The following is a 19,015-nucleotide window of genomic DNA, read 5'->3' on the forward strand; positions in this document are numbered from 1 at the left end:
CCAAAAATTCTTCATACAGTGGACTACCAGTAAAATGTATACAAATTTGGGGCCAAAAATTATTCAGACCGAGTCTGGGAAAAAACATTGAAGTTGAGGTTTTCATGAAGCTGGATGACAGCATGCCCAGGAGACTACAGGCTGTCATTAAGGCTAAAGGTTGCCAGACTAAGTATTGATAGTTGTGTAAATACTGTCATACTGTCTGAATAATTTTTGGTTGATTGTAATCCATTACATACCTTTCTATCAAAGTTATCTAATATTATCAAGATTAATTTGTTCTGACACAGTTAAATTCTGAGATTTTCTCATATTTTATTACCATTTTCTAAACTATAGTGAATAAACTGTGATAATGTGAGAAATGTTGAAGGTGTCTGAATACATTTTGGTTTGACTGTATCTATTTGATAAATGAAGTTAACCAACTAACATTATACATACTCTTTTGGTTTCTGTTCCCAATATTTAAAAAATGTACAAATGCAATACAAGTATCGGTACTCTGTATCGGCAAGTACCAAAAATAAAAGTATCGGTATCGGGCGAGTACTGGAAAAAGTGGTATCAGTGCATCCCTACTTGTGACCGACCACCAGAACAGCCAGGCACAACAACAGTTTTTTCCCCACAGGCTATATTCAGCTTGAACAATTAAAAACGTTCATGACTATACATTGTCAATTATAACTGACACATTTATACATAGCATCTGAAAATTGTACATTTGTAAACTACATAAACTGTACACTTGTAAATAACATATCTGTACATTCATTTAAAACAATTATATATGTTTTTTCTCTATATTTCTACTTCTATATTATATTGCATTATTTAATTTGATCTATTTTATTGTTTTAATTTTTTTCATCTGTTTTTCTTATATTAGTGTTATATTTCATCTCTACTGTGTAATTCCTATGTATGTCTGCACTCAGCTCTATCATATATGTTTGCACTATGTCTGTACTTTCTTCTGCACTGAAAGCTCCTGTCACCAAAACAAATTCCATGTGTGTGTAAACATGCTTGGCAATAAAGCTCTTTCTGACTTCTGATTTCTGATTTCTGACTGTACCCAGGAAGTACCGAGTGTTCTTTAAAGGTTCGAATAATTCTACAGCTGTCACATGGAAAGTGTCTTTAGTTTACCCTGAGTGCAAATTTGACCCTCTCTACTGTTCCGTACCTGTATATAGATTCCATACTAGTTCATTCCGGTCCCTCAAACATGGTGGTCAACACATTCTGATTGGCAGGAATATTTATAGACCCCCCCCACCCCCCCACCCCACCCTGTGTGATGGAACATTAATGCAAGATACTTTTTTTGTGCATGAGCACATGTGTTCCTGAGGATATATTGGTCTGAGCAGGACAGGGCCGACGGGTTAGAGGATGGAAAGATGTTTTGAATGCCACTGATTTATTAATAAAGCCAGCTTTATGAATGTTTCTCAAGTTACTCTTGTGTCATGCTGATTCTTTCTCTTCTCTTTTTTTGTTTTGTTTTTTGCAGCAAAACCGTACAATCAAAGGTGGATTGCGTTTTGGTGAGTATTTGAAAAAATATGATATAAAATGTTGATTCACTGGAAATACATATTAAATACATACGAGTAAAATAAGAGTACTGTAGTACTTGACATTTCTTTTCACTTAAACATCAGTTATAAGTTCAAACAACAAAAACAATCATACAAATAATCAACAAAGAATAACCTGAGCTTTATCTAATAATCTAATATTATGGTTACAAATCATATAAATCATTACAATAGGCATGCAAAAATGTGCTGCAAACCATAGTGAATTCTTTTAATTGTTTAATTTAAATATATTTTATTTGAGTCATGGTGAATCGAATAATAACATTGGACAGTGATAAGTAAGCAATACTTGATTTTGTTAGTTAATAAAGTAGACTGTAGCAAAAATTACATAAGGTGTCGAACACAAACCCAAAGTGAAGTCAGTCTCTTCCTCCTCTGGATAAAATCGCTTCTCTTTGGTACTTCAATTAGTTATGGTAAAGTTATTGCTGTACGTTACAACAGAACTGGTCATCGAGTGATAGGATGAGAAGTGTTTGTGAGTCAGATCTGTCAAATGATGGAATTACAATGAAATATACTGCTTCTGCTATCAAATATCACAATACTAAAATGCTAGCAATAGCATCAAATACAAAATATGCCCCCTCATGTATGGAGACACAGAAATCCAAATGTTCTACTAAAGATCAATGAATGTTGTGCCTTTTCTTATAATGCTAAAAATTTTTTTTTTTTTTACAAATTAGGTTATTTATTATTTGAAATGACATTAGAGATGATCTTAACAAGGTGTGTGGTAATTATATATGCCATCTTGGGGAATGCCCAGAGAGAGGCCATTCATCTGTATTGGCTGACTTTGCTTTGACTTTTCTATAACGGTGTTTATCATTCAGGAAGGGTTTGGCTGGTTCAGCTCTGACATTGGTAGAGTTCAGTCTTTAAGTGCGGCTATTCTGTAGTAACAGAGCCACTGCCTATTATGGGGAAGCTAATCCAAAGTATAAAGAAAACTATGAGATAGAGACACACATAAAATCACAAGGTCGAGTCCAGAACGGAAGCAGTGTTTTTGTGCGCCCATCTTATTAGTCTTTCTGGTCCGGTCCAAGCTCACATACATCCTCACACCTTCGGGACTTGTAACAGTGGGCTTTGAAAAGGAAATGTCATTGTTCACTACATGTGACATACCATGCGTTGTTTATAGTGAGGAGACCGAGTGTGGTAGCATCTCATTAGACCACCTAGCTGTCCTCTGGCATTACCACATTAATGAATGAACTGTTTTCACCATTGACAATAATAAGAAATGTTTCTTGAGCACCAAGGAGTAATGGCTGCTGAAAATTCACCATTTCACTACATGTGACATACCATGCGTTGTTTATAGTGAGGAGACCGAGTGTGGTAGCATCTCATTAGACCACCTAGCTGTCCTCTGGCATTACCACATTAATGAATGAACTGTTTTCACCATTGACAATAATAAGAAATGTTTCTTGAGCACCAAGGAGTAATGGCTGCTGAAAAATGGCTGCGGTCACAGGAATAAATTACATTTTAGAAAATATATTCAAATGGAATACAGTTAATTTATATTGTAATAATATTTCACAATGTTTTACTGCATTTTGATCAAATAAATTCAGCCTTGGTGAGCATAAGATATTTATTTTTGTAATTTATTGTAACAATTTTCAGCAAAGTAAAATAACTAGTGTGAAGCAGACTTTGGTTATTATGTGAGTGAGGGCTGGATAAAGCATTGAGTTTGTCAGTGTGATTTAATTTAGGTGCTGAAGTTTGTAATCTGTGGACAGTTTGTGCATGGCTATTCATGTTTGTGACAGTTTGTGCATCAGGTGAAGTAGGGCTGCAGCCATTAAATGTTTTGAGATGCGTGAGGTGATTTATGAGGGGAAGAGAAAGTGACAGCAGTTAGTTAATGGCCCCTCAAGTTAAAGAGTAACACAAAATCCTCTCCAGATATTAGCCAGTGTGCCCTGTGTCTGCTGCTCAACTCCCCTGTCCTCTCCCGTCCCGTCCTCCTCTAGCCTGCCCCTGTTGACCTCTGCAGGATGTTGCCAGCTCTCGAGGAGTCTGCTTGCATCAGCCTCCTCGCATGAAACTTTCATTCGATAATAGTATCTCACAAAGCCTTGCTTTTTAACACTTATTACCTCACACTAGGGCTGGGCGATGTAGCAAAAAAATGTATATCAACAATATAATGTTTCATATCGTTCGGTATCGATAATTATTGACATTTTTTATAACCTTTTTTAAAACTAAGAGTAATATCATTTTTTTTTTTATTTAACCACTGTATTTTTAAATTAACCCAATTTATTGAGACAAAACAACAAATATGTTTTTGTTTTAACAGTCAAACACACAATAAAAATTAAACAAATATCTAATTTCTAATGTTTTATATGCAGATTAAATGGGTTTTAAGGAAACTTTTGGCTTGTCTCCCGAGGCCACAGGAGGGTGCAATGAACTAAATAATGCAGCACATTTAAATTGTCAACGCAAGGAAATAACTGTCTATAAAAAAAACCTGCATTACGTTTAAATTAACTCAAATAAATCAAATATAATTTTGTAAATTGCATAAACAATTATGAACAAAACAGCATCATGTATTTATGCATTGCTTAATACAAAGAGCCGAATCTCCCATAACACAGATTACATTTAAAAACATAAGCGACGCAGTGAAAAGGAATAAACCACAGATTCGTGATGTGTTTTCTAAAAGTTTTAACTGTTTTAACTTTGCATGGCTTTCTATAGATCTCTTGTGTTAGACGTGAGTGCAGCAATCATATTTGTCTGTCTAGAAAATGCGCGTTCGGTATCGATAATTATTGACATTTTTTATAACCTTTTTTAAAACTAAGAGTAATATCATTTTTTTTTTAATTTAACCACTGTATTTTTAAATTAACCCAATTTATTGAGACAAAACAACAAATATGTTTTTGTTTTAACAGTCAAACACACAATAAAAATTAAACAAATATCTAATTTCTAATGTTTTATATGCAGATTAAATGGGTTTTAAGGAAACTTTTGGCTTGTCTCCCGAGGCCACAGGAGGGTGCAATGAACTAAATAATGCAGCACATTTAAATTGTCAACGCAAGGAAATAACTGTCTATAAAAAAAACCTGCATTACGTTTAAATTAACTCAAATAAATCAAATATAATTTTGTAAATTGCATAAACAATTATGAACAAAACAGCATCATGTATTTATGCATTGCTTAATACAAAGAGCCGAATCTCCCATAACACAGATTACATTTAAAAACATAAGCGACGCAGTGAAAAGGAATAAACCACAGATTCGTGATGTGTTTTCTAAAAGTTTTAACTGTTTTAACTTTGCATGGCTTTCTATAGATCTCTTGTGTGAGACGTGAGTGCAGCAATCATATTTGTCTGTCTAGAAAATGCGCTGAATATGCGTTCTGTGTGAATGACTTGGTTTCGGTTTTCACTTAATCAAGATCTTCTCCGCATTGAGCTTCTATATTTCTCTAATACTACCTCACACTTACATCTTGCTAACCATGTCACGCCAAAAAAAAACAGTTTTTCTGGCAATATTTGGCAACCTTGTAAAAGAGAAATTCAGAGCAAACAATGCCTGGTCTAATTAAGTTAAAACCTGTTAGAGCTAAATGTTCATTTTGTGCGTGTGTGCGCGTTTAAGCTTTGTTTGTAACAAATAAGGTTACAGGTCTGATTTGTTTCACTGGTTAATGTTTAAACAGGATAGTTCGCCCAAGGTTGAAAATTTCAAATGGTTTATTCCAAACTAGTATGATTTTCTTTCACATTACACAACGTCAGGTTTGGAACAACTTGAGCATGAGTAAAGGATGCTGAATCATTTTTGGTTTAACTATCCCTTTAAGCAGTTAATTATAAAATGCTGAAGATACAATACAGTAATTCAGTTCATTATGTTCACTCACTGTTCATTCAGGGTTTGAGGACCTGACTGTTTGAATCATCACTTTGTGCCAGTATTGAATTGCTCCAGCATCAGGCCTGGAAGAATTTGCTTGTGTGGATACCGTAGGCTTGTCAGTAAGAACTGGGTTCAGTCCATCTGAATAATGCATGAGTTATTCAATGTCTAGTAGGCTCAGTAGTGATGAGTAAGGGGCCTGTGCACTACCCAGGGGACATTACACCTGCGTGAATGAGCTGAGTGATGATGAGCTACAGGTTCTTCCTAACTTTGTCATGACCTGATTGCCAGTGTCTTCTCCATCTCAGGGTTGAGTCTAATGAATGAATTACAGTTTGAAAACGCTGCTCTAAAATCAACATAAGTAAATCATTCAGATGTCCCAGAGCCCTTTATTTTAGTCTCTACATCTCAGGCATCTCATGTCCATAAATATGTATTGTCCAAGTGTCTTTCAGTTTGGCTTTTGTAGACTACTGTTCAAAAGTTTGGGGTCAGTAAAACAATCTTTATAAAGGAAAGTACTACTTTTATTCAGCAAGGATGCATTAAAATAGATCATAAGTGTCATAAAAGACATTTATAATGTTACAAAAGATTTCCACTTGAAATAAAATTCATCAAAAAATCCTGAACAAAAATATATCATGGTTTTCACAGAAATATTAAATATTAACCCTAAAACGTCGCCACAACTGTTTTCAACATTGATAATAACAACTTCTGAACGGTAGAGTATGTGTTAATGTTTTTGTTTTCCACATGCTTATGTTTGTCCACCCTTAAAAGTCACGCCGAGTCCTCTCTTAAATAGGGTTGTTCACTTGGCTCCGAGACGTCTGCATTCTAGTGCCATTTTTACTTACCTTTCTTACCCCTCTCCAATGTTAACGCTAACGGCGCTCAGTGGATGATAACTTTAGCTATTTGCTAGCCATCTTTCCCTTAGCAACGAAGAGACGAATAGAAAAGACAGCAAGAGACACAACTATTCTTAGAATCCGACAGAAAGGGGAGGGCGGGAGAATGATGCCATCACTGATGGAGAGATGTTTAGGTGACCGGTGCATTTCCTGACAGTCTTTCCCCAAGTTTCATAAGCTCTGTGTGTTGGTATTGTTTATTTTGACATGGCCTTTCCCCCAAGGAGGTAATTTGGATTTATTGTTGATGTAGTTGTGTTGTGGGACTTTTGAAGATCCCCACTTCCATTACTCCCACAGGCAGACACCATGAAAACAAAAGGCTTGTTTATGCTGGCTTAACCGGCTGCTCTCATCGCTGAGGGATTAGGTATTCTTTGGGATTATTTTTACCTTGGATGACTTCCTGTTTAGGGTTATGTCGTACAATCCTATTGAAGTCGGTTTATTTTAATTTGCTGCTCACAACTCTGCAGGTCGGAGCAGAGGCCTCAGAGTTTTAATATTGCATGTAATTTCATGATGGTTGCCAGGTGCAGAAAACATTTCAAAAATCACTTTAATATTTCTATCCAATTTATGTTTACAGTGCTTTAGAACAGGGGAATGTTTTAAGCGCATGTTTGCGAGTGAGAAAGTGTGGGTAAGTGAAGATGGGGAGCATTGCCTAGAGGGAGAGACTCGTGTCTGCTGCTCTCTACTCGGGCAGAATTTAAATCAGCTCTGCCCCACCCAAACATCTTACACATTCTCTTTGAAGAGCTGTTCAGTGCTCTCGGACTACACTAACACTTAATAACAGCTATAAGAGAGATAAAGAGTCCTGAAGATCAGAATAAGACAGTTATTTCATGTGTACATCTGTCTGTATGAGTGTGTTGTAGAAAGGGAATGAATTTGGATTTGTTTGCTACTTTATTGTTGGATAGCCAGTGGATCATTTTGACTGGTTGGGACATGTGACACTGACCCTGATGCCCCTGAAGATCTGTGATTTTCACCTTTGTTCTGCACTACCGCTCTGTGCTAGATAGTAATGTAGTCATTTGATTTGATGTGGTCCAGTCATCATGTCCATGTTGACACATGAACCACACCTGTATACTGTATACAAGGAATGTGTTAAATTGATCAAAAGTGAGTGCCATTAAAGACTTTCTATTGATCAAAGAATCCTGAAAAAAAAATGTTTCCACAGAAATGTTAAGCAGCACAACTGATTATAACAAGAAATGTATCTGTGATTTTCACCTTTGTTCTGCACTACCGCTCTGTGCTAGATAGTAATGTAGTCATTTGATTTGATGCGGTCCAGTCATCATGTCCATGTTGACACATTAACCACACCTGTATACTGTATACAAGGAATGTGTTAAATTGATCAAAAGTGAGTGCCATTAAAGACTTTCTATTGATCAAAGAATCCTGAAAAAAAATGTTTCCACAGAAATGTTAAGCAGCACAACTGATTATAACAAGAAATGTTTATTGAGCACTAAATCAGCATATTAGAATGATTTTTGAAGGATCATGTGACACTGAAGCCTGGAGTAATTAATGGCTGCTGAAAATTCAGATTTGCCATCACAGGAATACATTTTTAAAAATAAACATTTTAAAATATATTAAGATAGTAAATGGTTATTTTAAATTGTAATAATATTTCACAATATTACTGTTTTACTGTATTTTTTAAAATTCAAATAAGTGAAACCTTGGTGAGCATAAGGGACTTCTCTCAAAAACATGGAAAAATTGCCAGAAATTGTACAGAACCCAAACTTTTGAATAGTAGTGCATATTCTGACATTTATTTATTTATTTATTTATTGTCTTATCAAACTTGTACCCTGTTAAACTTTTACATTTAGATACATCAAATTGTGAATTTGTTAATTTTGCTTCAGAACTTTGTGTTGTTCTTAAGACTGTAGTTGAAAGCTTGTTTTCAATGTGATGACCAGGAAGTAAAATGCTGTCATATCACTATACTTTTGTTTCATGATTTATCTTCTTATTATCTTAGGCTTCTGTGCTTGAAAGTGATGACAATAGATTGACATTTCATACTCTTGAAACATTCATGACATTATACATTCTTAATATTGAACACACATCCTCTGTGTTTCTGTTGCTTTGCAGGAAGATGTGGAGAAACTTACAGACATTGAAAAACTCTACCTCTATCTCAAGTTGCCTTCTGGACCCAGCAGTGGCAATGAGAAAAAGTGAGTGATTTTTCTGTCCTCTACTAAATTACATTCAGGCAAAATTCAGTAATGCTTTTATCTTCATCGTATTGCATTTTGCTAGTGGTAGGGGAAACACAGCCGCAAAACAGTATCTCTGGCTACTAACTGTACACGATTTCAAATTGTATTGTTAAATGCTTTTCTCTCAGTGAGCAGAGCTCCATGTCATCAAGTCGTACCCAGCAGTTCCACGCATTTAGCTGGATTCGTAACCACCTTGAGGAGCATCCCGAAACATCGCTGCCTAAACAAGAAGTCTACGATGTGTACAAGTAAGTCAGGAATCCTGTGCCATCTTGCTTTCTCCATACACTTTAAACCAACAAAACCATCAATCATCTTGAAGAGATGAAATATGTATAATAGGGGTGCTCCGATTGATTGGCTACCAATCACTATCGGCCGATAATCGCTTTGGGATGTTTGATCGGCGGTCTCTAAAAAGGCCGATCTCAAAAAAACGATCTCAAGCTGATGTCTGCCGTGAGAAGGTTTGGCACGACATGCAACGGCACCGTCTCAGTCTCTGTACGGCGCGGGTGAATTAATTATAATGCTGAAGGTGAGGTACAGTTTAGTGCTGGGCGGTATGACCAAAAATTTATATCACGGTATTTTTCAAAATTATACCGGTTTCACGGTACAAGACGGTAGTTTTTTTTCATGCATGACCGGGTGTTAACCATATTTTCTACTGATTGAGAGGAAATACTGCAGTATATTGACTTAGAATGCCCTATTTTACTGTCATGATGAGTGAATATTGTCAAAAAATACTACACTAAATAGTGACTAAACACGACCCCTTTTAATACACGTTAACCAGGAGTCACTCTCATTTATAATCGCGGCATCGTCTGATAAAATCAACATGCATCTACACTAAAGAGCGGCTATGCGGTTGTTTTGGCTATATTACTTTTTTGTCTCATGCAGCGCACTGCCTGCGCCTGAGTAACAAACAAAAAAAATCAACAAACAAAAAAGTGCATGTGATTATTAACAGATGAACTACGCTCATTTATAGTTCCAAACAATCAGTAAGCGACAGGTGCTAGGAAACGCTGTTTTGTACTCATTTATTGACGAGTCGGCTGCGGTGCGGCCAACTGAATGCGCTGCTTCTCTGCCGCTCACTGCACAGAACAGACGCCGAGAGAGGTGACACTTCTCCGGGAAAGTCAGACCTCGCGTTCGCGGGTCAGCACTGGCGAAATCTTCCAACTGAACCATAGCTAAGGTTTATGCAATAAAGTCGCTAGGTTTGTCAGTATGAATATCCTATGGAAAAAATCCGCTAAAAGGGTCTGAAAGTTAAGCTAAATTCGCGCTCGTGTGTGTGTGTGTGAGACGCGGGAGTTGATGGCAGCAGGCGGTGGATATTTGTGGCGGTCAATGTGGATATTGTGGATGAGTTCTTCTGTGTCATCACGTTCTATTAGTTCTACAGCTTCAGTTTCGGAACTTTCACGCTTAGTAACACATACAGCTGTTCCCTCACCACAGTGCAACAGTGAAAAGGGACCCCTTTCAAACAGTGTCGCGTTCCGAACGTTGTTTAAGCGACATATACCGGTATTGCGGTATTTTCAAAATTCATATCATAACAAAAATAAAAACCGGTATTCGGTATGAACCGGTATACCGCCCAGCACTAGTACAGTTCATGTTTCTTCATTAAATAACTTATATTGTAGCTAATTTGAAAACTTCCTGTGAGACAATTTCACAAACAGCATGAGTGAATCACCACGCGCTCTCTCTCTTTCCTTCTCAAAATGCGCAAATGGCTTCAAATCAAATCGCGTCTGCACTTGAAACGAGCTGTGCAGTTTGTGCAGTTGACAGGAATTGTCACTTGCACAAACGAGGCAGTGTCGCATCGTCACTAAAAATTTATAAATTGCATTTCTTTTTAATTCTTGCCAGTGTTTAAACCATTCAGCACTCGCGCGCTCTCCGAGAGACCGTGCACTCATGCACACTTGCAGCGCACACACACATAACGGCAGGTTCACATTACTCCGTTTGCAGTGTGAATGCGGTGCGTATTTTTTCCGCGTTCATGTTAACAGATTAAAGCAATCGTTTCCGCACGAGTCTATTTTTGCTGAGCTGCACGCGCTGAATTAAAGTAACAGCGCATTGTTTGCGGTAAATATGAACATGGAAATGCACGAAAATGCAGGGATTATACCATAAATGCATATAATTAAAGTCTACTGTGTTTCACAGTCAACATAGGCTATGTCTTTTTGACTAGGTTTAAAGGAAAAGAGCACTTTTAGATAAACAAGTCAATAATAGATGGCACTAGTGGAGGTAGGAAAACAAAGTTCTTTATGAGCCGCAAAAGAAAAGGCAGTAGAGCTGACTGTTTCTGTCAGTGGTAAGTTTTAATTTAAAATGCTTGTGATAATGTAAGAAAAGTAGTTAAAATTTTTTGCCACTTGCTTGAGCAAATTAATATATCAATCTAGAAGTAAATGCAAAAGTAAAAAGCATTGAATAATGTGTTTCTTATATTATTGCGTTTAAACACGCCTATGAAAGATTGTATTAGCTACTGCATTGTGTAAAAAAAGAAAAAACCTTTTCAGTAACAATGTTTGGATTTGAAATCAAAATAATGGATAAATGTTGTGTTTGTAGTAAACCGCCACGGATCAGTTGCAGACTCCTGTGTGAAAGCACAGTGAGCACCTGCTGCTTCTGTACCACTCGCGTACCACACATGGACTGCATATGCACTGCAAATGGAGTATGTGTGAACACTGTGTAAAAGGCCGCCTCACAGCTCACAAAATCAGGCTTGCGCTGTGTGTAAGCTATTGTGCAACAATTGCACGATTGTAAAAACAAAAATGCAGTGCATGATCAAACATTTAGGTGAGATAAATATATATTTTTGAAAAATGTCAAAAAAATGCCCCCCTCCATCCCTCAAATGAAAAAATCCCCTCTCACAAGAGTCACCTAACAGGGGAATTCATTTTCAAAAATGAAATTCAGGCTCTGAATAAATGTATAAAATTCCTGATTTGAGTCTTACTATAAGTAATTCTACATGATAAAAAGAAGGCTTTAAAAACATCGGTATCGGTGATCGTATCAGCAGATACTGCTTTCTGTGATCGGTGATCGGCCTCAAAAATCCTGATCGGAGCACCCCTAATGTGTAATGTACTTCAGCAAGGTGAGATGCTTTGTGGTTTCTGTGCAAACTGTAATGGATTTTTTTTCACAGGAGTTACTGTGATAGTCTGGGGTATCACGCTCTCAGTGCTGCAGACTTCGGAAAGATCATGAAGAACGTCTTTCCCAATATGAAGGCACGTCGACTTGGCATGCGAGGCAAATCCAAATATCCTTCAGTGGAACTTTTTGTAACAATCCCATCCCCCCTTTTTCCAGCCCCCCCAAAGCAGACACACACATATACACGTTCCTGTCCCTGAACTCTGTGTACTAAAACATCTGTTGCTGTAATTCATGTAGCCGCTAAATATAGATCAGAAATGTAATCAAATAAAACTTCCTTGAACAGAGTTTTGCTGTATAGCAAACCCATTTACCATTGGCTGCCAAATGCTTGATCTTGAAAAGACATTCAGCAAAGTGCCCATTAATTTCTGTACAGCCTTGCATCATTTCTCTATTGCCATGCATTTGGTAGTACAGGCTATAGTCTTATTACCTTAGGTAACTTTATTTGAGAAAAAAAAAATTAAATTGAATTTATATGAAAAATAAATTATCCTTATTTTAAGGTTTTGTCAGTAAGCAACATAACGTATCTTTAGCTGTTGCATCAAATCTTAGAAATTATGTTGTGTAACTGTGGTCATGGCTATTTTGGTATTAATTAAGGCAGGATTAAGTGCATTTGTGAGTGTGAATTATATTTTCAATTTCAGAGTGGTGTCACTGAAATAAACCATGCTTGTTGTTGATGGTTGCCACTGCAACAGAAATCCAATCCTCACCAACTCTAATGCCTAAAAAAGCAACACCATTATTCCAGCAGAGGACCTCTTGTATTTTCTTATGCAAGAGAAGTGAATCAGAGCTGTTTAGTGATTGATTTTTCCATTTAGCACTGCAGTGGTCATACCTTTCTGGTTTGTAAACGCCATGTTTGATGTAATTCCATATGCAGTGTACGCCTAGGAACAAAAACAAATATATCAGCTGTGTGAGATGCTCAGTAAAGGAATGAGGTTAAAGGTACAGGTGGAGTTCATGAGCTGGAAACCCACTATAGACCTACATACTGTCTCTTCTCATACCCAAACTATTCACACACAAGAGCAGTGATGGGCAAACTTGGCCCTTCCAGGCCACTTTCCTGCAGAGATTTGATCCAACCCTGATACACCTGCCTGTAGCCTTCTAGTAGTCTTGAAGACAATGTTCAGGTGTGCTTGATTAGGGTTGGAGCTAACCTCTGAAGGAAAGTGGCCTGGAAGGGCCAAATTTGCCCACTCCTGCACAAGAGGGTAGATGGGTTAACAGTAAATTACTGTGATTATTGTGTTTTTGGTTTGGTGTGAAAGCTCTGTGATAGTCTTCATGGTCCCAACATGGCTTATGACACTGGCTTGGCCTCAGTTGTGTGTTTTACATATTGACATATTATGGATTAAACAAAATTAACATTTTAATTCCATAGTATAAGATTATTATGTTATTTGCTTCATGCCAAAGTGATCTAATACCTTTTTTGATATGTGGGCATCCACATACCTTTTATTTGTATGATGGACAGATGTATTTCCTTAACTTCTGTGAACGTATTGTTATAGTGGACTTAGGAAGAAGGCTTTTGTACACATGCCATCTCTTCCAAATCTAGATCTTCACAAATCAAGTGACGGGGTGAGTTACTACTTTTATTTATTTCATTACGTATCTTAATTTATTTATTTATTTATTTATTTTTTAATTTATGTTCTTGTCTTACCTCTGTTTAGCTGCAATTATATCTCTCTTATTTTAGATATTACTCCAATATCCAAAGATGGCATGTGTCAAAGTCTAGGAAATTGTCTGTTCTATTGAAAACTGTTGATTCACTTGATTAATTTTTCATTGTCAGTGTGAAGTGTTTGAACCTACTGGCCAACTGTCCAGTGCAGAAGATGAGGTGCGCATGGCTGCATGTGGGTTGGTGTGTGAGTGGGCACAGAAAGTGCTAAGTCGGCAGTTTGACACTGTTGAGGATCTGGCTCGATTTCTTTTGAACAGCCACTACATTGGAACTAAGTCTGTGGCTGCTCTTACTGTGATGACCGGTTCCCCCTCAGGTACAGTAAATTGTAATAGCCCAGAAGTTGACTCCATGTACCTAAACTTGCAAATGTCTCCACCTTGTGGCTAACAACCACAAGACAAATGCTAAAATAATTGCATGTTTTGGAAAAAAATGTTTGTTTGTTTTTTAAAACGTCATTATTAATCTATAATCAGTTCTCTTTTTTTCCCCACAGGAGCAAAGATGTCCATTCAGTCATCTGCATTTGCTCCCACAACCGATGCGCACACATTCCAACCTCAGGTTAAAACCCTGGTCTCACACTTCGTAGATGCCAAACAGCAGCTACAAAGGAAGATCCAGAAGAAGCAGCAAGAGCAGAAACTGCATTCTCCACTCCCTGGTGAAGCTCAGGCCAGAAGGGCAGATGGGGGCATAGCTCCTGGGGCAGGGAAAGGCATACCCTGTGGAAGTCCTGCTCTTCTCTCGCCACAACCTATTGGTATTGTGGTTGCAGCTGTTTCCAGCCCCATCACGGTAAACTGTTTTTACACAAAAGTAAAACAATATTACAAAAGACATATTTCAATTTAATTTAATGTTTGAATTTTTTTGTTAATTTGTTTTGTTAATTTAAATTTATAATTGCACCTGTTCTTTGACTAGTATTTGTCATTCCTCTTTTTTTGTATTTCCTGTAGGTTCAGAGGAGCAGACAGTTGATGTCTCCTAGCCCTGTTCCCATGGCAGCTGCAGACAGCAAAGTTCTTCCTGTAAACTTTCAAGTGGTTACCCAGTCAATGCAGCCTGTGAAGCAGTGCCCCAAGACACCTCATAACATCTCGGCCAGTCCGATAAGTGACCGGTCAGCCCGTCACCGGTATGCCCAAATCCTGCCCAAACCATCTGCCTCAAGTGGCATAACCCTGCGCTCACCAACACTGCTTATCACCAACAGCCCCATCAAGACGGTAATGTCAACTCCGCATGTCAGTTCGGTCAATGTTGTCAAGATGACGACCATATCTCTGGGCTCTAATGGCAGTGGGACCAGCACACCAGCTGATACCTCTGCCAGCAACAAACCCAGACCTGCATCTGCTGGAATTGCCAGCCTCAACGACGATCCACAGCCAGTCACGCGTGTTCGCAGTGAGTCTATAGCTGCAATGCCATCTGTTTTGGCAAGGTCAGGGCGCTCAACAACCACAACGCCGGTCATCGACACTAAAACAAATACTGAAGCCATAATTGGAAGTAATCAAGAGCAGGGTGGTACGAGTAGACTGGCAACCTCTCCAGATGCCTTTGGTGGTGTACAATGGTCAGGAAAGCTCAAACCCACAGCAGCTAGCGTACCCACTCCTCTTGACAAGGGCTCTCTGGGATTAGACACTCTAACAGGGACCAAATACAATGAGAGGACACTCCTTAGTGTCAAAACTCTGGCTGCTGGCAGCAATAAAACGTCCAACACTAATGAAAGCACTTTGTACCAGAACACAAGTAGCTCTCAGTCAAACAGTGGTAATGCGGTTGTGACATCACCCAAAGATGCAGTGTTGGCATCCAAGAGCCCTCACAAAAGACCTGGCTTATGCACTGATTTGAGCCCAACACCTGTTAAAAAAGCACACATTTCTGTGCTACCAGCTGGTGGATCCGATGGACTAAAGTCAAATATAATGGCGAAACAAATTCCAAGATCAAGTACTCCAATAAGGCCGGAAAGTGCACCTCTCACAGCTGTAGGCAAAGCTACTGCAGGCCCGGTCAGGAATACTGGCTTCCAGACAGTTCGCAGGCCACAAAGCATCTCCCAGGGAAGATGGGAAGGAGCTTCATCAATAACAGACTATAGAGTTCCTGTCACCTCTACAGCAAGTCAGGATACTTCAGTGGGAAATGTCATGTTTCAGACTGTTTGCAGAGCTCGAAGCATCTCCCAAGGGAGATGGGATGGATCTTCAACAGGTATCGAAGGTAGAGCTGTGGTCAACCGTACTGTTAGCGCTCCAGGTCAAGCATTGCTACAACAAGTAACAAAAAACTCACAGAATTTGCTTATAGACCTGTCTGACTCTTCTGCTGTATGTGAACTGAACAGTGTATTTTGGGATAGGGAGCTGCAAGATGCCACTCAACAACATCAAGTTTATGGCCCGCAAATGATGTCTGAGCCAAAGCAAATGTCCACCTCAGTGATGGAGCCCCTTCCTGCAATTGCTCAAGCCTCTCCTTCCAACCAGCAGGTTCAAATGAGTGACTATAGAACCCAGGCCAACCTTGGCTACATTCCCTTTAATGATGATGACATGACCCAGGATAGCATTGTTGAGGAACTTGTACAAATGGAAGAGCAGATGAAAATTAACAATAGCATGCAAAGTTTCAGCAACTGTGTGGATAATTCACTGCAAGGCCAGCAACAAATCATGCAGAATACCATGATGCCTACCCTCCAGACCAACACCCTGTACTACATCTCTGCTCATAGCAGTAGCACCCCAATCCAAACGCCCACCCCAACACCTACTCCCACTTCAGAGATGATAGGAAGCGGCCAGGGTTTGATGCATGAAAGCCCCTGTTCACGCTTAGCCCCTACCACTCCGGTCGACAGTGCTCTTGGAAGTAGTCGACAAACTATTGGCACGCCACACTCCAACTGCAGCAGTAGTGTCCCACCAAGCCCTGTGGAATGCAGGAACCCTTTTGCCTTTACTCCTATTAACTCCAGCATCACTGGTTACCATGATGGAAGTACCGTCTCCTCAAGCCCCGTCAAGCCCATGCAAAGACCAATGGCCACACATCCAGATAAGACTAAACTGGAATGGATGAACAGTGGGTACAATAACAGTGGTGGGAACTCCAACAATGGCATTAGCATTCTTCCGAGCTACCAAGACCTAGTAGATGACCACTTTCGAAAGCCTCACGCCTTCGCCATCCCGGGTCAGACCTGTCAGTCACAAACCAGACATCATGACTCCCATATCAGCCGCTTGACACCCATTTCGCCTGTCCAGCAGCAAGTGGCAAGCATGGCTAGCCTCAACAAGAAAGAGGGTTTTGCTGTCCCGGCACCCCTTGACAACAAGGCCAGCACTTCCTCCTCAGGGTCTGGAACATTTCGATGCCGCAGCGTTAGCCCGGCAGTCAGGCAGCGCAACTTGAGCGGGACCCAAGCTCCCAGTGTTCCCCACTCTGTGGTCTCTCCTTTCAACTCACCCATAACACCTGAAGTGCTAAACATCTTTTCTAACAGTGACTCTGATGCAAGCATCAGCAGCATGGCACAGAGGAGTCAGTCTGTTCCAGTGACCGTGATGATGCAGTCTGAGGTTCTACCAATGCAAGCAGGCCAGCAGATTAATACCAAAAACATCACCAATGTCCTGATCAACAAAATGGATGGCGATGGAGATGACGCTGTACGTGGCCTCGGAATCAACAACATGCCGTCCAACTACACTGCCCGCATGAATCTCACCCAGATTCTGGAGACCACCACAGTGCCCAGCTTCCCTGGTAGTGCCAGCCACCAAGCTCTGATCTCGCCTTGCTCATCAGCCTTTGAGTCCCAGAAGCCTGGTTACCTCATGAAAAATGCCAGGGAGGAGCCGATGAGCTTCTCTGTACATGAAAGCCAAGCACAATCATCCTCAGGGGAGTACCAGCCGCCACAACAGCAGCAGCAGCACTTAGGTAGACGGCAGCTCCTTGGGCAGGATCAGCAGAGCCAGGCCATGCTGTTGCCTCTACAGCAAAACCTCCTACAACATCAGCACCAGCAACCCTTGGATTTAGACCGAACTGTTAAAGATCTTTTACATGAGGAAAGCTTGAATGCTGGCTCACAGCTTGTGGGTCAAGGATCAGAGCTCAATGCTGGGAGTTCAGAGTTTCCCAGCGATATGCGACTAACCTCTGAGCTCACTGGTAGCATAAATGACTTGAATACATTGGACACCAACCTACTTTTTGATCCCAGTCAACAGCAAGGACAATATGAAGACTCGACACTGGAAGAACTGAAGAACGACCCACTTTTTCAACAGATATGCAGCGAGACTGTAAATTCTGCTGGCTTTGACTGGTTGGAGAGCAAAGACCAGGCAACAGTGGAAATGTTGGGTTAATTTGTGCTTTTGTGTTGTTTTGATATTTGGATAGTTTTCCATGTATGTATTTTTGAAATCTCATCAGCGTATGTATTCATCTCGTTGTGCAGCACCTACATGTACTACTATAAGCCCCTGGATGTCATGACACAGGACCGTATTGAAGTGCCAGGCTGAACAGAAATTATCGCCCTTTAAAGATTGCTGGTTCTTTGTCTCGATGGTTAGTGAAACACAGCCTAACCTGGGAGTACTGTCACATTTTTCCTCCTTTTTCCCACCAGTTTTGCGAAGAAAACATATCCCAGAGCTTTACATAAGAAGTTGTCAGAGACATTTTTATGCCTCTACACTGTTTTGTGCATTCAGTTTTATATAATCCTTTGAACATTTTGCAGTCAAAGGGCATTGTATGGAAGATTGGAAATTAAATTATTTTTAACCCTTTATCTTAAAGCAAAATATTTGTATTTTGAGGTACTGTACCTCATCTAATTAGCTTTTTCACTCTGTAAACAAAGTCGGTGCTTCCATGTGCAGAAAACCATAATAAGCGACAGCTTTGAACATGTTACAGCAACATCTGTATTTGTCTTTCAGTAAACAAAGAATAAGGGAAGATCACGTCAACAATGTCAAGCTTTCAGATGATGCTTAATATTGAAATACAGCAGCTTATACCTGCAGCAGCTGTTTAGAAAGTAATAATTTATTGCACACAAATGTGCCACCATGTTAGAATTTATAACGTGAGCCAGTAAGTAATTTATATTTGCAGCTTTATTCTAATTGTCAACCACTATGTCAATTGGGAAGTATGCATCTACTTGCACAAAATCGCTTGTTACATTAAAGGGGTCATATGATGCGATTTCAATTTTTCCTTTCTCTTTGGAGTGTCACAA

At 39.4% G+C, this 19,015-nt stretch overlaps 1 protein-coding gene across 2 annotated transcripts in view; it reads left to right on the top strand.

The window, feature by feature from the left end:
* Positions 1 to 19,015, top strand: part of LOC107553094 (DNA-binding protein RFX7-like) — a 33,131-nt gene extending 14,116 nt beyond the window's left edge. For both annotated transcript variants that reach the window (XM_016235206.1, XM_016235205.1), the window contains exons 2-9: positions 1,526 to 1,559; positions 8,620 to 8,705; positions 8,879 to 9,001; positions 11,977 to 12,093; positions 13,523 to 13,607; positions 13,828 to 14,035; positions 14,219 to 14,520; positions 14,685 to 19,015. In XM_016235206.1, the coding sequence (XP_016090692.1) occupies positions 1,526 to 1,559; positions 8,620 to 8,705; positions 8,879 to 9,001; positions 11,977 to 12,093; positions 13,523 to 13,607; positions 13,828 to 14,035; positions 14,219 to 14,520; positions 14,685 to 18,128 (4,399 nt within the window). In that variant the 3' untranslated portion in view covers positions 18,129 to 19,015. The remainder of the gene's footprint in view (positions 1 to 1,525; positions 1,560 to 8,619; positions 8,706 to 8,878; positions 9,002 to 11,976; positions 12,094 to 13,522; positions 13,608 to 13,827; positions 14,036 to 14,218; positions 14,521 to 14,684) is intronic.

Source organism: Sinocyclocheilus grahami, unplaced genomic scaffold (assembly GCF_001515645.1).
Source record: "Sinocyclocheilus grahami isolate Dianchi unplaced genomic scaffold, SAMN03320097.WGS_v1.1 scaffold464.1, whole genome shotgun sequence".
Lineage (NCBI taxonomy): Eukaryota > Metazoa > Chordata > Actinopteri > Cypriniformes > Cyprinidae > Sinocyclocheilus > Sinocyclocheilus grahami.